We start from the raw sequence: 20,671 nt of genomic DNA on the forward strand, positions 1-20,671 counted from the left end.
AACAACTCATCTGACTGTAATTTTAACCTGAGTGCACTGGAATTGTACCTTCGCCTTCTATCCGCTGTACACTACTAGCTTTCACTTTTTAAATTAGAAATTATTAAAAGTTATATTTTAGTGACAATTGGGAACACACGTCCAAACTGGACGATTTGCTTGTCTTATACAAAAACGTACCCTATGAACCCAGTCACAAAGTGGTTACAACTTCTAAACTCTATTTTTTGTATATTTCTTTATTATTACACATGAAACTAATCAGGAGAGAAATGATTTTAAGAAGTTTTAATTTTATAAAACATTGCCTGGACTTTTTTTTTTAATGTGCCACTAGGGGACATAGAAGAGTTGTCCACAACATAGGAATATCTACACAATAGCAGGGGAGCATCCTCCTGCCAGCAGATCCTAGCCTCTCTTACAGCAGTGATTTCATGATGATGAGACATGACTGGCACGCTCTACTCCTGGCCTCAGAGGTGTTTGACAGAGAGGAATATAAAGCTACAGCGGACATGACGTTCCTGCTACAGCCTCTTTTTGCAAACAAAGACCAGAAGGTGCACACACAAGTAAATGCAGGGGAGAGGCAAGTATAGGATATTTTCCATTGGATAGGGAATAGCAATCTGGGGGGGTGACTTCAGGGACCTCCAATGATCACAAGAATGTACAGCTAATTGATGGAGCAGTAGGTGAACCCGGTGTTCTGCCATTGAAGTTTTGTAAATTGGCAAGCACAGCGCCTGGGTATTTCTGGCACTCTCCTGAACCTCAATGACAGTGCCAGAGATAACCACGCGACCTGGCACACTCAGGCAATGAATAAAGCAACAAGACGCATACTTGACCTGCTGCTCCATTTGTACCTAAGAACGGAAATCCAGTTATTAGCGGGGGTCCCAGCATTTGATCCCCACCAATCACATTACTATCCTCTATCCTTTCAAGCAGGTTTTGTTCTCAAGTCCCAGTCCATGTTGCTGTGATCTTCTCCGATGACACAGGCTCCATTCAGGATCCAATACAGAATAGAATCTAAAGGATCAAAAAAGAAAACATAAGAATACCCCACAGGCATATATATAGTTATATAGTAAAACGAGAAAGAAGTGACATACACTGTGTGGGGGTGGCGAGGCGAGGGGGCAGGTGCTCATAATTGGGAGTCACAAGGTGAAGGGGATAAGTAGGGAACAATGTGCACTCCACGCATACATACAGGATGTCCCTGCCCCCATATGTTACACCGCAACCCCCGCCCCCCCCCCAATATGTTATACACCGCAACCCCCGCCCCCCCCCAATATGTTATACACCGCAACCCCCGCCCCCCCCAATATGTTATACACCGCAACCCCCGCCCCCCCCAATATGTTATACACCGCAACCCCCGCCCCCCCCAATATGTTATACACCGCAACCCCCGCCCCCCCCAATATGTTATACACCGCAACCCCCGCCCCCCCCAATATGTTATACACCGCAACCCCCGCCCCCCCCAATATGTTATACACCGCAACCCCCGCCCCCCCAATATGTTATACACCGCAACCCCCGCCCCCCCCAATATGTTATACACCGCAACCCCCGCCCCCCCTATATGTTATACACCGCAACCCCCGCCCCCCCTATATGTTATACACCGCAACCCCCGCCCCCCCTATATGTTATACACCGCAACCCCCGCCCCCCCTATATGTTATACACCGCAACCCCCGCCCCCCCTATATGTTATACACCGCAACCCCCGCCCCCCCTATATGTTATACACCGCAACCCCCGCCCCCCCTATATGTTATACACCGCAACCCCCGCCCCCCCTATATGTTATACACCGCAACCCCCGCCCCCCCTATATGTTATACACCGCAACCCCCGCCCCCCCTATATGTTATACACCGCAACCCCCGCCCCCCCTATATGTTATACACCGCAACCCCCGCCCCCCCTATATGTTATACACCGCAACCCCCGCCCCCCCTATATGTTATACACCGCAACCCCCGCCCCCCCTATATGTTATACACCGCAACCCCCGCCCCCCCTATATGTTATACACCGCAACCCCCGCCCCCCCTATATGTTATACACCGCAACCCCCGCCCCCCCTATATGTTATACACCGCAACCCCCGCCCCCCCTATATGTTATACACCGCAACCCCCGCCCCCCCTATATGTTATACACCGCAACCCCCGCCCCCCCTATATGTTATACACCGCAACCCCCGCCCCCCCTATATGTTATACACCGCAACCCCCGCCCCCCCTATATGTTATACACCGCAACCCCCGCCCCCCCTATATGTTATACACCGCAACCCCCGCCCCCCCTATATGTTATACACCGCAACCCCCGCCCCCCCTATATGTTATACACCGCAACCCCCGCCCCCCCTATATGTTATACACCGCAACCCCCGCCCCCCCTATATGTTATACACCGCAACCCCCGCCCCCCCTATATGTTATACACCGCAACCCCCGCCCCCCCTATATGTTATACACCGCAACCCCCGCCCCCCCTATATGTTATACACCGCAACCCCCGCCCCCCCTATATGTTATACACCGCAACCCCCGCCCCCCCTATATGTTATACACCGCAACCCCCGCCCCCCCTATATGTTATACACCGCAACCCCCGCCCCCCCTATATGTTATACACCGCAACCCCCGCCCCCCCTATATGTTATACACCGCAACCCCCGCCCCCCCTATATGTTATACACCGCAACCCCCGCCCCCCCTATATGTTATACACCGCAACCCCCGCCCCCCCTATATGTTATACACCGCAACCCCCGCCCCCCCTATATGTTATACACCGCAACCCCCGCCCCCCCTATATGTTATACACCGCAACCCCCGCCCCCCCTATATGTTATACACCGCAACCCCCGCCCCCCCTATATGTTATACACCGCAACCCCCGCCCCCCCTATATGTTATACACCGCAACCCCCGCCCCCCCTATATGTTATACACCGCAACCCCCGCCCCCCCTATATGTTATACACCGCAACCCCCGCCCCCCCTATATGTTATACACCGCAACCCCCGCCCCCCCTATATGTTATACACCGCAACCCCCGCCCCCCCTATATGTTATACACCGCAACCCCCGCCCCCCCTATATGTTATACACCGCAACCCCCGCCCCCCCTATATGTTATACACCGCAACCCCCGCCCCCCCTATATGTTATACACCGCAACCCCCGCCCCCCCTATATGTTATACACCGCAACCCCCGCCCCCCCTATATGTTATACACCGCAACCCCCGCCCCCCCTATATGTTATACACCGCAACCCCCGCCCCCCCTATATGTTATACACCGCAACCCCCGCCCCCCCTATATGTTATACACCGCAACCCCCGCCCCCCCTATATGTTATACACCGCAACCCCCGCCCCCCCTATATGTTATACACCGCAACCCCCGCCCCCCCTATATGTTATACACCGCAACCCCCGCCCCCCCTATATGTTATACACCGCAACCCCCGCCCCCCCTATATGTTATACACCGCAACCCCCGCCCCCCCTATATGTTATACACCGCAACCCCCGCCCCCCCTATATGTTATACACCGCAACCCCCGCCCCCCCTATATGTTATACACCGCAACCCCCGCCCCCCCTATATGTTATACACCGCAACCCCCGCCCCCCCTATATGTTATACACCGCAACCCCCGCCCCCCCTATATGTTATACACCGCAACCCCCGCCCCCCCTATATGTTATACACCGCAACCCCCGCCCCCCCTATATGTTATACACCGCAACCCCCGCCCCCCCTATATGTTATACACCGCAACCCCCGCCCCCCCTATATGTTATACACCGCAACCCCCGCCCCCCCTATATGTTATACACCGCAACCCCCGCCCCCCCTATATGTTATACACCGCAACCCCCGCCCCCCCTATATGTTATACACCGCAACCCCCGCCCCCCCTATATGTTATACACCGCAACCCCCGCCCCCCCTATATGTTATACACCGCAACCCCCGCCCCCCCTATATGTTATACACCGCAACCCCCGCCCCCCCTATATGTTATACACCGCAACCCCCGCCCCCCCTATATGTTATACACCGCAACCCCCGCCCCCCCTATATGTTATACACCGCAACCCCCGCCCCCCCTATATGTTATACACCGCAACCCCCGCCCCCCCTATATGTTATACACCGCAACCCCCGCCCCCCCTATATGTTATACACCGCAACCCCCGCCCCCCCTATATGTTATACACCGCAACCCCCGCCCCCCCTATATGTTATACACCGCAACCCCCGCCCCCCCTATATGTTATACACCGCAACCCCCGCCCCCCCTATATGTTATACACCGCAACCCCCGCCCCCCCTATATGTTATACACCGCAACCCCCGCCCCCCCTATATGTTATACACCGCAACCCCCGCCCCCCCTATATGTTATACACCGCAACCCCCGCCCCCCCTATATGTTATACACCGCAACCCCCGCCCCCCCTATATGTTATACACCGCAACCCCCGCCCCCCCTATATGTTATACACCGCAACCCCCGCCCCCCCTATATGTTATACACCGCAACCCCCGCCCCCCCTATATGTTATACACCGCAACCCCCGCCCCCCCTATATGTTATACACCGCAACCCCCGCCCCCCCTATATGTTATACACCGCAACCCCCGCCCCCCCTATATGTTATACACCGCAACCCCCGCCCCCCCTATATGTTATACACCGCAACCCCCGCCCCCCCTATATGTTATACACCGCAACCCCCGCCCCCCCTATATGTTATACACCGCAACCCCCGCCCCCCCTATATGCTATACACCGCAACCCCCGCCCCCCCTATATGCTATACACCGCAACCCCCGCCCCCCCTATATGCTATACACCGCAACCCCCGCCCCCCCTATATGCTATACACCGCAACCCCCGCCCCCCCTATATGCTATACACCGCAACCCCCGCCCCCCCTATATGCTATACACCGCAACCCCCGCCCCCCCTATATGCTATACACCGCAACCCCCGCCCCCCCTATATGCTATACACCGCAACCCCCGCCCCCCCTATATGCTATACACCGCAACCCCCGCCCCCCCTATATGCTATACACCGCAACCCCCGCCCCCCCTATATGCTATACACCGCAACCCCCGCCCCCCCTATATGCTATACACCGCAACCCCCGCCCCCCCTATATGCTATACACCGCAACCCCCGCCCCCCCTATATGCTATACACCGCAACCCCCGCCCCCCCTATATGCTATACACCGCAACCCCCGCCCCCCCTATATGCTATACACCGCAACCCCCGCCCCCCCTATATGCTATACACCGCAACCCCCGCCCCCCCTATATGCTATACACCGCAACCCCCGCCCCCCCTATATGCTATACACCGCAACCCCCGCCCCCCCTATATGTTATACACCGCAACCCCCGCCCCCCCTATATGTTATACACCGCAACCCCCGCCCCCCCTATATGTTATACACCGCAACCCCCGCCCCCCCTATATGTTATACACCGCAACCCCCGCCCCCCCTATATGTTATACACCGCAACCCCCGCCCCCCCTATATGTTATACACCGCAACCCCCGCCCCCCCTATATGTTATACACCGCAACCCCCGCCCCCCCTATATGTTATACACCGCAACCCCCGCCCCCCCTATATGTTATACACCGCAACCCCCGCCCCCCCTATATGTTATACACCGCAACCCCCGCCCCCCCTATATGTTATACACCGCAACCCCCGCCCCCCCTATATGTTATACACCGCAACCCCCGCCCCCCCTATATGTTATACACCGCAACCCCCGCCCCCCCTATATGTTATACACCGCAACCCCCGCCCCCCCTATATGTTATACACCGCAACCCCCGCCCCCCCTATATGTTATACACCGCAACCCCCGCCCCCCCTATATGTTATACACCGCAACCCCCGCCCCCCCTATATGTTATACACCGCAACCCCCGCCCCCCCTATATGTTATACACCGCAACCCCCGCCCCCCCTATATGTTATACACCGCAACCCCCGCCCCCCCTATATGTTATACACCGCAACCCCCGCCCCCCTATATGTTATACACCGCAACCCCCGCCCCCCCTATATGTTATACACCGCAACCCCCGCCCCCCCTATATGTTATACACCGCAACCCCCGCCCCCCCTATATGTTATACACCGCAACCCCCGCCCCCCCTATATGTTATACACCGCAACCCCCGCCCCCCCTATATGTTATACACCGCAACCCCCGCCCCCCCTATATGTTATACACCGCAACCCCCGCCCCCCCTATATGTTATACACCGCAACCCCCGCCCCCCCTATATGTTATACACCGCAACCCCCGCCCCCCCTATATGTTATACACCGCAACCCCCGCCCCCCCTATATGTTATACACCGCAACCCCCGCCCCCCCTATATGTTATACACCGCAACCCCCGCCCCCCCTATATGTTATACACCGCAACCCCCGCCCCCCCTATATGTTATACACCGCAACCCCCGCCCCCCCTATATGTTATACACCGCAACCCCCGCCCCCCCTATATGTTATACACCGCAACCCCCGCCCCCCCTATATGTTATACACCGCAACCCCCGCCCCCCCTATATGTTATACACCGCAACCCCCGCCCCCCCTATATGTTATACACCGCAACCCCCGCCCCCCCTATATGTTATACACCGCAACCCCCGCCCCCCCTATATGTTATACACCGCAACCCCCGCCCCCCCTATATGTTATACACCGCAACCCCCGCCCCCCCTATATGTTATACACCGCAACCCCCGCCCCCCCTATATGTTATACACCGCAACCCCCGCCCCCCCTATATGTTATACACCGCAACCCCCGCCCCCCCTATATGTTATACACCGCAACCCCCGCCCCCCCTATATGTTATACACCGCAACCCCCGCCCCCCCTATATGTTATACACCGCAACCCCCGCCCCCCCTATATGTTATACACCGCAACCCCCGCCCCCCCTATATGTTATACACCGCAACCCCCGCCCCCCCTATATGTTATACACCGCAACCCCCGCCCCCCCTATATGTTATACACCGCAACCCCCGCCCCCCCTATATGTTATACACCGCAACCCCCGCCCCCCCTATATGTTATACACCGCAACCCCCGCCCCCCCTATATGTTATACACCGCAACCCCCGCCCCCCCTATATGTTATACACCGCAACCCCCGCCCCCCCTATATGTTATACACCGCAACCCCCGCCCCCCCTATATGTTATACACCGCAACCCCCGCCCCCCCTATATGTTATACACCGCAACCCCCGCCCCCCCTATATGTTATACACCGCAACCCCCGCCCCCCCTATATGTTATACACCGCAACCCCCGCCCCCCCTATATGTTATACACCGCAACCCCCGCCCCCCCTATATGTTATACACCGCAACCCCCGCCCCCCCTATATGTTATACACCGCAACCCCCGCCCCCCCTATATGTTATACACCGCAACCCCCGCCCCCCCTATATGTTATACACCGCAACCCCCGCCCCCCCTATATGTTATACACCGCAACCCCCGCCCCCCCTATATGTTATACACCGCAACCCCCGCCCCCCCTATATGTTATACACCGCAACCCCCGCCCCCCCTATATGTTATACACTGCACCCGCCCCCCCTATATGTTGTACACTGCACCCGCCCCCCCTATATGTTGTACACTGCACCCGCCCCCCCTATATGTTGTACACTGCACCCGCCCCCCCTATATGTTATACACTGCACCCGCCCCCCCTATATGTTATACACTGCACCCGCCCCCCCTATATGTTATACACTGCACCCGCCCCCCCTATATGTTATACACTGCACCCGCCTCCCCTTTATTTTATACACTGCACCCGCCGCCCCCTTGTTATACACTGCACCCGCCGCCCCCTTGTTATACACTGCACCCGCCGCCCCCTTGTTATACACTGCAATCCGCCCCCCATGTTATACACTGCAATCCGCCCACCATGTTATACACTGCAATCCGCCCACCATGTTATACACTGCAATCCGCCCCCCATGTTATACACTGCAATCCGCCCCCCATGTTATACACTGCAATCCGCCCCCCATGTTATACACTGCAACCCACCCCCCGTGTTATACACTGCACCCACCCCCCGTGTTATACACTGCACCCACCCCCCGTGTTATACACTGCACCCACCCCCCGTGTTATACACTGCACCCACCCCCCGTGTAGTATGTACCCCCTATGTTATACACTGCACATCCACACACAGCATGTACCCCACATTAATGATATATGTCCCAATGTGGCAATATGCATCCATTACACCCCTCACAAGCCATACATGACCCTCACCCTTCACTACATACGTACCCCCAGGCTCCTCTATGTGACAAGCTGCTCCCCTTGGAGCCCAGGCTTCTTTGCATATCACCCGCTTACCACACCTGCAGGCTGCAGCCGCCCACACATTCTGCTCACAGCTCCCAGAGCCCTCCATTAGACTATAGAGCAGATGTACTCACCATGATAATCCCTCCACACACAGCACTGAGCAGCCCTGCATCTCCTCCACACATAGCACTCAGCAGCCCTGCATCTCCTCCACACACATACAGACGGGAAACTTTAAGCCCCGCCCCCAGCCTACATCACCTTGGTCACATGATCTGGAGTGACATGTGACCAGTGACATCACGCCTCATCCTGGTCCCTCTATTCTAGCAGCTAGCCACGAGGGAGTCCAGTGCCATGAATGAGGGTGATAAGCGGGCGCTGCTCCGCTCTTCTGTGCGGGAATTTCCTGACTTCCCCTCCCCGGGAATCTGCTTCAGGTCAGTGCCCTGCTGCATGTCTAGGCGGTGTATAAGAGCAGCCAGAGGCGGTGCAAAGTCCCTGCAGACACTGCCTAGGAAGCGATCAGGGTCATAGTTCTGGATGTCAGTAGAATAATTCACATAGGTGACATTCATATGGTGTCACGTCTGTACAATGAGGCCACCATATTACTGACTACAATACATACATAAATGATACTATAACCCCTTAGCCCCCTACTTTAACCCCTTAATGCTCTGCGTCGAATATATCGGACGCTGAGTGCAGTGATTTAGCGCTCAGCGTCCGATTTATCGGACGCAGATCTGATGCCGGTTCAGCTCAAGATCGTAGCCGAACCGGCATTGGGACACGTGGTGCCAGCTGTAACTGATAGCCAACACCCGCGGTCGAAGTGGGCTCTGATCGTGGGTGTTTAGCCCGTTAAATGCCGCTGTCAGTGCGACCGCAGCATTTAAACTGCCTTTGGGCCCCCCCCCCCGCGACGTTTTCAGAGAGCGCCGATCTGTGATGTCATCTTAAAGGCACAGTGTCAGCCTAGTGTGCGTAGGCTGACACTGCTAATACCCTGCAATACATCAGTATTACAGAGTATTATCATCATCAGATAATTGCTTGTTCATGTCCCATGGTGGAACAAGTTAAAAAAAATGTTATTCAATAAAGTAATAAATCAGTAAAAATGCCCATACTCCCCATTACATATAAAGAGAGATATAACCCAAAAAATAGTCTAAAGCATAACACAAACCCCACATTTATAGTATCACTGCGTCCGTAACAAACCATAGAAAAAAAGAAAATAATATACACAATGAACGCCATTGAAAAAACAGTAAAAAGCCTGCAAAAAATTATGATTTTTACCTATGCAATCCCACAAAAAAATGCAATAAAAAGTCATTTAAAAAAACATATGTACTCCAGAATGAGTGCAAAGTACAACATGTCCCTCAAAATAAACAAGCCATCAACCAGCTCCATTGCCAAAAAATTTAAAATGTTATGCCACTTGGAAGACAGCAAAGCAAAAATTATAGATTTTTCTCCACATTACGGTTTTATTTGACAAATTTAGTAAAACGTAAGAAAATATATTCATGTCTGGTATCCCTGTAATCGTACTGACCCATAGAATAAAGATAACATGATGATTAGATTATATGATGAACGTCAAAAAAAAAAAATCCAGTGCAGAATTGATGCTTTTCTACTCCTACCCTCAAAAAAAGTTCCTAAATTTTCAACAATAGTGGATACCAACCCCAAAATGGTAACAATGGAAAAAGCATCTCATCCCACAAAAAAAAAAAAATGCCGTCACATGGCCCCAATAACGAAAAAGCAAAAATTGTATAGCCTACAAAAGGGACCAATGAGAAAATTTTAATCTTTGCAGCTTCAGGTCCCTCCTTCCCTTCTGCGCCTCGCTGTGCAACCATAAAACAAGTAACGGCCACATGTGGGGGGGGGGTGTCTCTGTACTCAGGAGGAATTGCAGATGGGTTTTCTCTTTTTATCTTTTGGAAATGTGTAAATTTTAGGGCTAAATGAACATATAACCGTCAAAATTGTACCATTCTTAATATTACCTCCATTTTGATTCAATTACTATGAGGATCTCAAGGGGTTAACAATCTTCCTAAAAGCTGTTTCTGATGGCTTGAGGGGTGCAGATTTGAAAATGGGTAGATTATATAGGGAGTTTTGATGTTAAATATGTAAAATATCATTAAAAACTGTATTTATCCCCAAAATAGTCAATTCTGAAAATACAGTAAAACGATATTCAATTTGTAAGCCGCGTGACATCAAAATAAATTATCCAGACATTTCAAAAATGATGAAAATGTAAAGTAGACATATGGGAAAGTTTATTCAGCAACTTATTTAGGTAGTAAATTTATCTGCCTGAAAACACAAGGATTTAGAATTTTGAAAAATGGCAAATTTTTCAAAAAATTTTTTTTTTTGTAAATAAACGCAAAACTTATCAGCCGACATTTACCACTAAAATGAAGTACAACATGTGGCGAAAAAGCAATCTCAGTATCGCTTTGATAAGTAACAGTGTTCAAAAGTTATAACCATATAAAGCGACGCAAGTCAGAATACAAAAGATTCCGGATTTTTTTTTGGATTCTGACACGCGGCTTACAAATTGAATATCGCTTTTCCGGATTTTCAGAATTGACTATTTTGGGGATAAATACAGTTTTGAATGAAATTTTACATATTTAGCATAAAAAAAACCCTATACAGGCGGTCCCCTACTTAAGAACACTCGACTTACATACGACCCATAGTTACAAACGAACCTCTGGATATTGGTAATTTATTGTACTTTAGTCCCAGGCTACAGTAAACAGATGAAACAGTTATCAAATGTGTCTGGAATGAAGCTTTAGTGTTAATCCTGATTCTTATGACAGCCCAACATTTTTAAAATCCAATTGTCACAGAGACCAAAAAAGTTCTGGCTGGGATTACAATGATAAAATATACAGTTCCGACTTACATACAAACTCAACTTAAGAACAAACCTACAGACCCTATCTTGTATGTAACCCGGGGACTGCCTGTATAATCAACCCATTTTCAATTCTGCACCCCTCAAACTATCAGAAACGGCTTTTAGGAAGATTGTTAACCTCTTGAGATCTTCATAGTAACTGAATCAAAATGGAGGTGAAATTTAGAATGGTCCAATTGTGCCGGTTATACATTCATTTAGCCCTAAAATTTACACATTTCCAAAAGAATATAATTTGTTCTATAATTTCTACTGAGTACAGAGACCCCCCACATGTGGCCGTGACTTGTTTTATGGGCGCACAGCGAGGCGCAGAAGGGAAGGAGCGCCCTGCAGCTGCCAGGATTTTAGTTTCCTCATTGGCCCCTTTTGTAGGCTATAAAATTTTTGCTGTGACGGCATTTTTTTTTTTTGCGGGATGAGATGCTTTTTACAGTGTTACCATTTTGGGGTTGGTATCCCCTATTGTTGAAAATTTAGGAACTTTTTTTTGAGGGCAGGAGTAGAAAAGCATCAATTCTGTACTGGATTTTTTACTTTTTCTTTACTAAATTTGTCAAATAAAACCCTAATGTGGGGAAAAATCTATCATTTTTGTATTGCCATCTTCCAAGTGGCATAACATTGTTACTTTTTTGGCTACAGAGCTGGTTGATGGCTTGTTTTTTGCGGGACATGTTGTACTTTGCACCAGTATCATTCTGGAGTACATATGTTTTTTTGATTACTTTTTATAGCATTTTTTTGTGGGATTGAATAGGTAGAAATCTTAATTTTTGGAGGGTTTATAACAGTTAAGCTACAAAATGGCTGCGTCCGTAAGGGGTTAATAAAGAAAAATGTTATTGTCATATTTTTGCCCAGATATTACGACTCTCTACTATTGTGTGTACCTTCTTATTCTTTCCAGGGACATCACCCCAATTCTTAAAGACCCCACTGCATTCTCAGCTGCCATCGACCTGTTTGAGAGCTACCTCCGAGATCATTTTCCGAAGATCGATCTTATTGCTGGTAAGACAACGTTTTGTAAGAAAGGCTGTAACATCTGTCATTCATCTTCAGAGGCTCCAATATGACGTGGTGCTTGTCTGTGTATCTCGGGAAGGATAGAGGTACTTTGTTTCTGGTCAAATGCTGAATTATTTGCTCTGCAGTATACAATGTGCAACCCCCTGAAAAAGTCACTTGTGTATAAAGTATAAGCATTTCCTCAATGCAGGGCTAGACTCCCGTGGATTTCTTTTTGGTCCTGCTCTGGCACAAAGATTTGGAATTGGGTTTGTGTTGATTCGGAAGAAGGGAAAGTTACCCGGTCCAACAGAGTGTGTATCCTATTCTTTGGAGTATGGAAAGGTAAGTACAATGTATAAGGCTTTACTGATTGTATAGTAGTCAGAAACCTCAGTCAGATGGCACCTATATTTATTTACCCCGGAAGTCCAGCACTTAAGGAGAGGAGCAGGCACAGTCTAAGGCAGTGATGGCGAACCTTTAAGAGACCGAGTGCCCAAACTGCAAACCAAAGGCGACTTTTCTAGTGCAAGGTGCCAACATAGCAGTTTAGTCCAATAGCGCCACAATACCACTATACATGAGACAAATAACACTGTGACATCATGACGCCACCATTACAACCACATAAATAGCATAAAAGACCATTATCAGAGGTCGCACTAACATTTTTCCAGAAGGGTAATAATACTCCTCTCACCATTTTTGAGGAGTATTTTTACCCGAGGAGGAGTATGAAAATTTTGGTAATACGCCGCGCACACTACGCTCACACTGCACACACAGCACTCCACTCACACTGCGCACACTCCACTCACACTGCGCACACTCCACTCCACTCACACTGCACACACAGCACTCCACTCACACTGCGCACACTCCACTCACACTGCGCACACTCCACTCCACTCACACTCCACTCCGCTCACACTGCGCACACTCCACTCCGCTCACACTCCACTCACACTGCGCACACTCCACTCCACTCTGCTCACACTGCGCACACTCCACTCCACTCCACTCACACTCCACTCTGCTCACACTGCGCACACTCCACTCCGCTCACACTCCACTCACACTGCGCACACTCCACTCCACTCACACTGCGCACACTCCACTCCACTCACACAGCACACACTCCACTCCACTCACACTCCACTCTGCTCACACTGCGCACTCTCCACTCCGCTCACACTCCACTCACACTGCGCACACTCCACTACACTCACACTCCACTCACACTGCGCACACTCCACTACACTCACACAGCACACACTCCACTCCACTACACTCACACAGCACACACTCCACTCCACTACACTCACATAGCACACACTCCACTACTCTCACACAGCACACACTCCACTACACTCACACAGCACACACTCCACTCCACTACACTCACACAGCACACACTCCACTACACTCACACAGCACACACTCCACACCACTACACTCACACAGCACACACTCCAATACACTCACACCAGCATAGACAGACACACATAGAGGGCCTTACTAAGTGCAGCAGCCGCGGAAACGTCAGGCACCGGGACCCCGCAGGCATCGGGCACCGGGACCCCGCAGGCATCGGGCACCGGGACCCCGCCGGCAGCGGGCACCGGGACCCCGCCGGCAGCGGGCACCGGGACCCCGCCGGCAGCGGGCACCGGGACCCCGCCGGCAGCGGGCACCGGGACCCCGCAGGCAGCGGGCACCGGGACCCCGCAGGCAGCGGGCACCGGGACCCCGCAGGCATCAGGACCCCGCGACTCGGAGCACAGGAGCAGTGACGTCGGAGCACAGGAGCAGGCAGGAGGCATGGGGCACCGGGACCCCGCAGGCATCGGGCACCGGGACCCCGCAGGCAGCGGGCACCGGGACCCCGCAGGCATCAGGACCCCGCGACTCTGCAGGCAGCAGGGCGGGGACAAGCAGGCATCGGGACCCCGCGACTCTGCAGGCAGCAGGGTGGGCCAGGCGCGAACGAGCAGGCAGCGGTAGCCGGGGTCGAACGGTCAACAGAGTGCTGGGACCCGGCAGGGGTAGGTATCATTGATGAGGCTGGGGAGAAGGTACGCGTGCCAGCAGAGAGGGCTCTGCGTGCCCTCTCTGGCACGCGTGCCATAGGTTCGCCATCACTGGTCTAAGGCAAGGGTCGGGAACTTTTTTGGCTGAGACAGCCATGAACACCTCATTTTTTAAAATGTAATTCTGTGAGAGCCATGCAATATGCACATTGCCCCCAGTAGATAGATAGCCATGGCATGTGTCCCCCCAGTAGATAGGTGGCCACTGCACATGGCCTCTCAGTAGATAGGTAGCCCCAGTACATGACCCACAGTAGATACACCCAGTACATGCCCCTAGTATATAGGTAGCCCCAGCACAAGCCCCCCAGTAGATAGGTAGCCCTAGCACATTCCCCCCAGTACATATGTAGCCACAGCACATGCACCGAAATAGATAGGTAGCTCCAGCACATGCCTCCAAGTAGATAGGTAGCCACAGCACATTTCCCCCAGTATATTGGTAACCATGGCACATGCCCCCCATTAGATAGGTAGCACCTTCACATGCCTGCTAGTAAATAGGTAGCCACAGCACATGCCCCCCATTATATAGGTAGTCATACCACATTCACCCACTAGATAGCTAGCCCAGGCACATGCCCCCAGTAGAAATCTAGCCCAGGCACATGCCCCCAGTACAAATCTAGCCCAGGCACATGCCCTCAGTAGATAAATAGTCACAGCACATGACCCCCCCAGTAAATAGGTAGTCACAGCACATGCTCCCCAGTATTTGGGTAGCCACAGTACATGCCCAAGGTAGATGGGTAGACACAGCACGTGTCCCCAGTAGATAGGTAGCCCCATCACATGCCCCCAGGCCCCAGTAGATAGGTAGTCACAGCACATGCCTCCCAGTAAAAAGGTAGTGCCAGCACATACTTGCCCCCAGTAGATAGGAAGTCACAGCAAAAAAATGAATACTCACCTACCTCATCTCCATTCAGCAGCTTCTCATCACTCACGCGCTCTTCTCCATCACCCATAGTTGCTTAGGCAGACGCCTGGGTCATAGAGAGGAGTGGATGCTGCTCTTCTCTATGACACAGGTGCTGTCACCTAAGCAATGGTGCGGTGATGGCACCTTGGTCACAAAAAGGACGCAGGCAGCGGTAACATCTCTGCCTGCATCCAGTGATCGTCCCTATGTATCTTATATGTACACACTGCCCATCGCTATTAATCAATGATTTGTCTGAGAGCCAGATGCTGCCATCAAAAGAGCCTTATCTGGCTCCCGAGCCATAGGTTCCCTACCCCTGGTCTAAGGTATCATGTACACAGCCGTGACAGCTATGAGCTAGCCATACAGCCGCCATTGAGGTCTATTGTGCACAGTCAAGATGTGGTCACTCAGCTTCCTATGGAGATAGAAGGGGTGAGCAGAGCTCAACCACCCCGTCAGGGCCTGTTCTTTGTGCACGCTCGTGTGCATGAGGCCTAAGGACACTGTATGGATAGAGATAAATTATGCCATGCGGGCAAAAAGGAAGGAAATGTTTATATACTTTGCTGTATCTTTTAACATGTCTATTTTTTGTGTCTTAAGGCTGAGATTGAAATTCAGGTTGATGCTGTTGACCCTGGACAGAAAGTTGTGATAATAGATGATTTATTGGCCACCGGAGGTAAAAATATATTTTCGTCTTCCGTTCATGTGCAACGATCCATAGAGAAGGAATATATGTCCTATTATGTAAAAGTCAATTCTAAGGGGTTTTCTGGGGAAAAAAAAAGGGTTATAAGATTATCACATTAATGATGCATGGATATATGAGTCAGTGTCCCTGGTTTCTCATGATTGATTTTGTCGGTACATCTCCTTTAAAAGAGGAATATTGAATAAGAGAACTGAAGCCGCAAAATTATATAACAACTCGGTGTCACGGTACGGTTAAAAGGGTTTGCCCATGAAACAAGTTGGGGCCTAACTAGCTGGTCGGCAGGGGTCTCACTGATGAAACCACCACAGATCAGGTGAAGGGGAAGTCTGATGGGGTCCAAGATACCTCCATCGGACCCCTCTTTGATCCCCGAGATGAGCGGGCAGCACGGACATGCTCCGCTCATCTCAGGGCACAATCACGGGTCCGATGAAGGTGCCTCCATCGGACCCCTCTTTGATCCCAGAGATGAGTGGAGCAGCCAGCCGTGCTGCCCCATTCATCTCTATGGAGCTGACGGAGATTGCTGAGCGCTGTACTCTGCAATCTCCGTCAGCTCCACAAAGATGAACGGGGCAGCACGGACACGCACAAGCGGCTGTTCCGCTCATCTCGGGGCGGAACAACGGGTCCGATGAAGGTGCCTCGGACCCCCCATTTTTGTGATCCCATTACTGATCAGCAAGTTAGGGCTTACTTGTTTTGTGGGAAAACCCCCTTTAAGGCTGTGTAGAGTCGGTTCATGAGCTGATTCCTTTCCATGTATGGAGGGAAGCAACAGAACTGTATGATGGTGCTTTTACATATGTTGCAGAAATTTTCTGATTAATCAGTGGAAAAACTAATTGTCCATCAGATTTTAATCAGTTTTCTGTTTTCAATCATCAAAGTATTACCTCAGTAAAGTTTCATCTATTTTTAATATGTGTAACTAAAAAAAACAACTGATGAATGTGGTCTATGTTTTCTATTGCAATGGATCAGGATTGTGTTGTAGTCAGTATTTTTTACTGACCCATAGGCTACAGCTATGTGAAAAAGCCCTTTGCTTAAAAACTATTTTGTTATAACAAATTAGATTTGTGCATATGTGGGATTTACTGGATTTTACATAGAATCATCTGAGGGGAGGCATTTGGAATAGAATTGTCTGATTCCTCTAGACATAGACCCTTTCAATGTGTCAGCTAGTGTAACACAAAATTGTGAAAAAGTTTATAAACCCAGTCTTAACACCTATGCCAGATTTATCTCTCACTGTAATGAACCTGCCATTTAAATTAACCCACCAAAAATGAAAAACAAACATTGTTTTTATCCCTAAATGGTTTCTTTCCATTTCTGCTATGTTAAAAATATGTTTATAAACATATGTACAATTCACCTGTAGTGAGTTCAATGTTATTAATGCATATAACTGCATATTACATTTTACAAGCCTTACCCTGCCTCTTGTTCCTGATTGACTGACTGGTAAGGTATGTATCTGATCACATGAAATCACAGCATGCCCCCGTGGACTCCCATCCCATCCTTATGGATGCATGCTGTGATTTCATGTGATAAGATGCATACATGAGGTAGATGTGAATCACCTTGGTCACATGACACTAAGTGCTGAATAGTGAGGAGGCATAAGGCTGAGTACATGGGAGGGGTCACCTGAGCAAGACACACTGCCTCTGATGCCAGGTAAGATAACAAAGTTGATTCTGAGGATGTGAGCTAAAACGATGTGTGGCATTTAACCTATAGGGCTCTATGGGAACCTGTCACTAGCTGTATTTGTGAAAAATGTGGTGGCAGGTTCCCTTTAAGACAAAGTCTAGAAACCAGAGGTCGCGATAACGCCTCTACACGCTTCATAGACGCGTTTAGAGGCTGATTTACTCCCCCAAAAAATCACCAAGCGTATTAATACCCGATCGTGTACTGTGACAGGGGCTGATTATTATCAGTCACAGCATCCCCTGTATACAGTGAAAGGCATGCAGGGAAGGTGCTGTATGCATCCTCTCTGCATGTCTCTGTATACAGATCACTGATGACAGTGATCCAATGGGCTCTTACCATTAGATCCCTGTTATGTGTGAGTTATATTTGAGTAAAGCAGGCACACATATATTATGTGTTCCTCCCTAAATGTGCCCCTGTAAACAAAAAAAAATTAAATAAAAAAAGAGTTGTTCCCAAACCGAAGAAAATAAATTAATTAAAATTTCAGCAGCATCAGCCCCAGACTGGTCTGGGGGCCGCCATCAGCCATAGTCTGCTCTGTAGACAATAAGGCTGCATTCACACAAACGTACTCCCGCCAGGCCATGGCCGTGCAGGCATGCGTTCCCACCCCTCTCCATTAAAATGCATTGGGTACTGGCCGTAACACGGGGAAAGACATGTCATTTTCCCGTGTACTGAGCCGTATCGCTCCGTGCGGCCATTGCTATCTATTGAGGACATGTACAGCCACAAGCTTGCGGCCGTACATACGTCCCCATATGGTAGTGTGAATGTAGCATAAGGGTGAGGTTATTACATACATTTTGAGTTTTTTACGCATTCCAAAGGCTTCAACCTTGATCACGTGTTGAAGTAAAATTGCGTTTCCATTGCATTGGCTAAAACGCAGCGTTACTTCAACACGTGAAGCCTTTGGATACGTCAAAAACGCATAAAAAAAGTGTGAATGTGCCCTAAAGAAGTTTTCCTTAGAATTCAAATTAGACCTTATCCTGTGGATAGGGCCTAACTTGAATTTGTGGGAAAACCCTTTTAAGCACAGAAAACAGGAGCTGTAACTTTTCCCTTGTATTAATAGACGTCTCTTAACACTATATATACGCCTGGGAGTTATACATTTATTAGTGAAAATTTCGTACTCCTCCTGGGTTAAAAATACTCCTCAAAAATTGTGAGAGGAGTATTATTACCCTTCTGGAAAAATGTTAGTGCGACCTCTGCTAGAAACTGTTGCTTAATGCCTGCTTACTAATAGAAGTTGAGCTCAGTGGGGGGAACTATGAGTTCAGTTAAGCTGTTCTGGGCTCAGTCCAGTTAATCACGGTTGAATGCAGACACATTTTCTGGGACAATGAGTTTTACACTGCTGTGGATGGTCGCTGGTACAGTGTCCTGAGTCATGGAATGACCACATTGTAGAGGAGCAGGAGCACTGAACTTGCTGCTGTGAGATGGGGCAAGACTGAGTGGCAGGACCTTTGTAGCAGAGAGGGAGCTGATAACCTAAATCTCAGGCTAAAGGCACATAATAGTGTACACATGAATACTCGCTAATCATAATTAGTGACGGTGCTGCTATTTTGCAGGGAAGGAGGGATCCCTTTAATTATATCATTATGATGCATGAAGCGCACAGATTTCAACAACTATGATTATATATATAAATATATATTCTGGTTTTCTAACTCTTATTTTTCAGTGAAAAATTACACCGACGTGAACATACTTTTCATCTCCAAGGGCACTAAATGGCAAGTAGGCACCATTAAGAGGTGTCAGTAGGTTGGTCCTATATTGTAGAAGGAGAGTGACCATACAATGCCCATAGAGTAATTTTCCATGTTTCATTGTTTGCAGGGACAATGGCTGCAGCATGTGAACTACTGAAGAGAAGAAATGCAGATATTGTGGCCTGTTTGGTGGTCATAGAGCTCTCACCACTTAAAGGGGCAGAGAAACTTAAATCTTACCCTGTCCATGCATTGCTGCAGTACGACTAAGGTTCTGGAGCGCTACGCAATATTTAATATATGTATGTGCAATCTGTATCTATGCACATAAACAAAATGGGGAACCCATGTCATGTGGGACAGAAGAATCATTGAATAGACCAAAGCTCCCGAAAAATGCATATGTGGGTCTTTATAGGCCAAAGCCATGAAATCTGTAAAAATCACAAGAATTGAGCTGTATTGACAATCTTCATATATTCTGTTTATATAGACTAACATTATTTGTGGTTTTGAAGAATCATTGTCCATGACAATCAAGGGGGAAAAAATCTTAAAAACAAAAAAATTAAAACAAAAATTGCTCTACTGTAGAATGAGTTTTGCTGAAAAAAATGTTCTGTTGTACTTTATTATATGCTGCAAACAATTGATAGAGGATGGCGTGGAGATTGAGGCTCTCTTTGCAAAGTGGTTTTATATTAGTCAAATGTGAGAGGGATGTCAACTGTTGCTTCTTGAAACAAATGCTGTCGGGAATGAGAGTGTAAGTGCATATATACGATTGGCCTGGTCCCTCTACATTGCATTTCAAAACTCAATGTGTGAATGCGGCTTTGTATGTTTAAAGGCATCTGCACCCATACCTTATTACTAGCAAAACTGCCTAGATTTATGTAACTGAGGGGAATATTGTATCCCCAGAGGGGGGAAAGGAGGAAAGACTACAACAACAGTGAGTGGAAAATTAATAAATCTTTATTGATATAGTATATTAAAACCATAGACTGGAGCGTTTCGGCTCCA

General features: G+C 49.5%; 1 protein-coding gene and 1 long non-coding RNA gene across 3 annotated transcripts; one reads left to right on the forward strand and one right to left on the reverse strand.

Moving 5' to 3' along the window:
- Window positions 1-234: 234 nt before the first annotated feature.
- Window positions 235-8,846, reverse strand: LOC140070688 (uncharacterized). The gene is made up of 2 exons (XR_011848973.1): window positions 8,580-8,846; window positions 235-1,041 (listed from the first exon to the last, which is right to left on the reverse strand). It is a non-coding gene; the product is annotated as an uncharacterized lncRNA (long non-coding RNA).
- On the forward strand, window positions 8,725-20,314 carry APRT (adenine phosphoribosyltransferase). Of its 2 annotated transcripts, XM_072117467.1 has the most exons (6): window positions 8,725-8,888; window positions 12,336-12,439; window positions 12,648-12,781; window positions 16,061-16,139; window positions 19,615-19,666; window positions 19,773-20,314. In XM_072117467.1, the coding sequence occupies exons 1-6, from the start codon at window positions 8,806-8,808 to the stop codon at window positions 19,792-19,794; spliced, it is 474 nt and encodes a 157-aa protein (XP_071973568.1). In that variant the 5' UTR covers window positions 8,725-8,805; the 3' UTR covers window positions 19,795-20,314. The 2 variants fall into 2 exon arrangements, with proteins under 2 accessions (XP_071973568.1, XP_071973567.1); XM_072117466.1 differs by lacking the exon at window positions 19,615-19,666 and having other exon boundaries at window positions 8,727-8,888.
- Window positions 20,315-20,671: the final 357 nt, after the last annotated feature.

Source organism: Engystomops pustulosus, chromosome 7 (assembly GCF_040894005.1).
Source record: "Engystomops pustulosus chromosome 7, aEngPut4.maternal, whole genome shotgun sequence".
Taxonomy (NCBI): Eukaryota; Metazoa; Chordata; class Amphibia; order Anura; family Leptodactylidae; genus Engystomops; species Engystomops pustulosus.

Bases quoted from the DNA above. Each gene is read 5' to 3' on its own strand.
- APRT (XM_072117466.1), top strand. From the start codon at position 8,806: ATGAATGAGGGTGATAAGCGGGCGCTGCTCCGCTCTTCTGTGCGGGAA. The intron at 8,889-12,335 runs GTCAGTGCCCTG...TATTCTTTCCAG, and splicing joins TCCCCGGGAATCTGCTTCAG to GGACATCACCCCAATTCTTA. The intron at 12,440-12,647 runs GTAAGACAACGT...TCCTCAATGCAG, and splicing joins GAAGATCGATCTTATTGCTG to GGCTAGACTCCCGTGGATTT.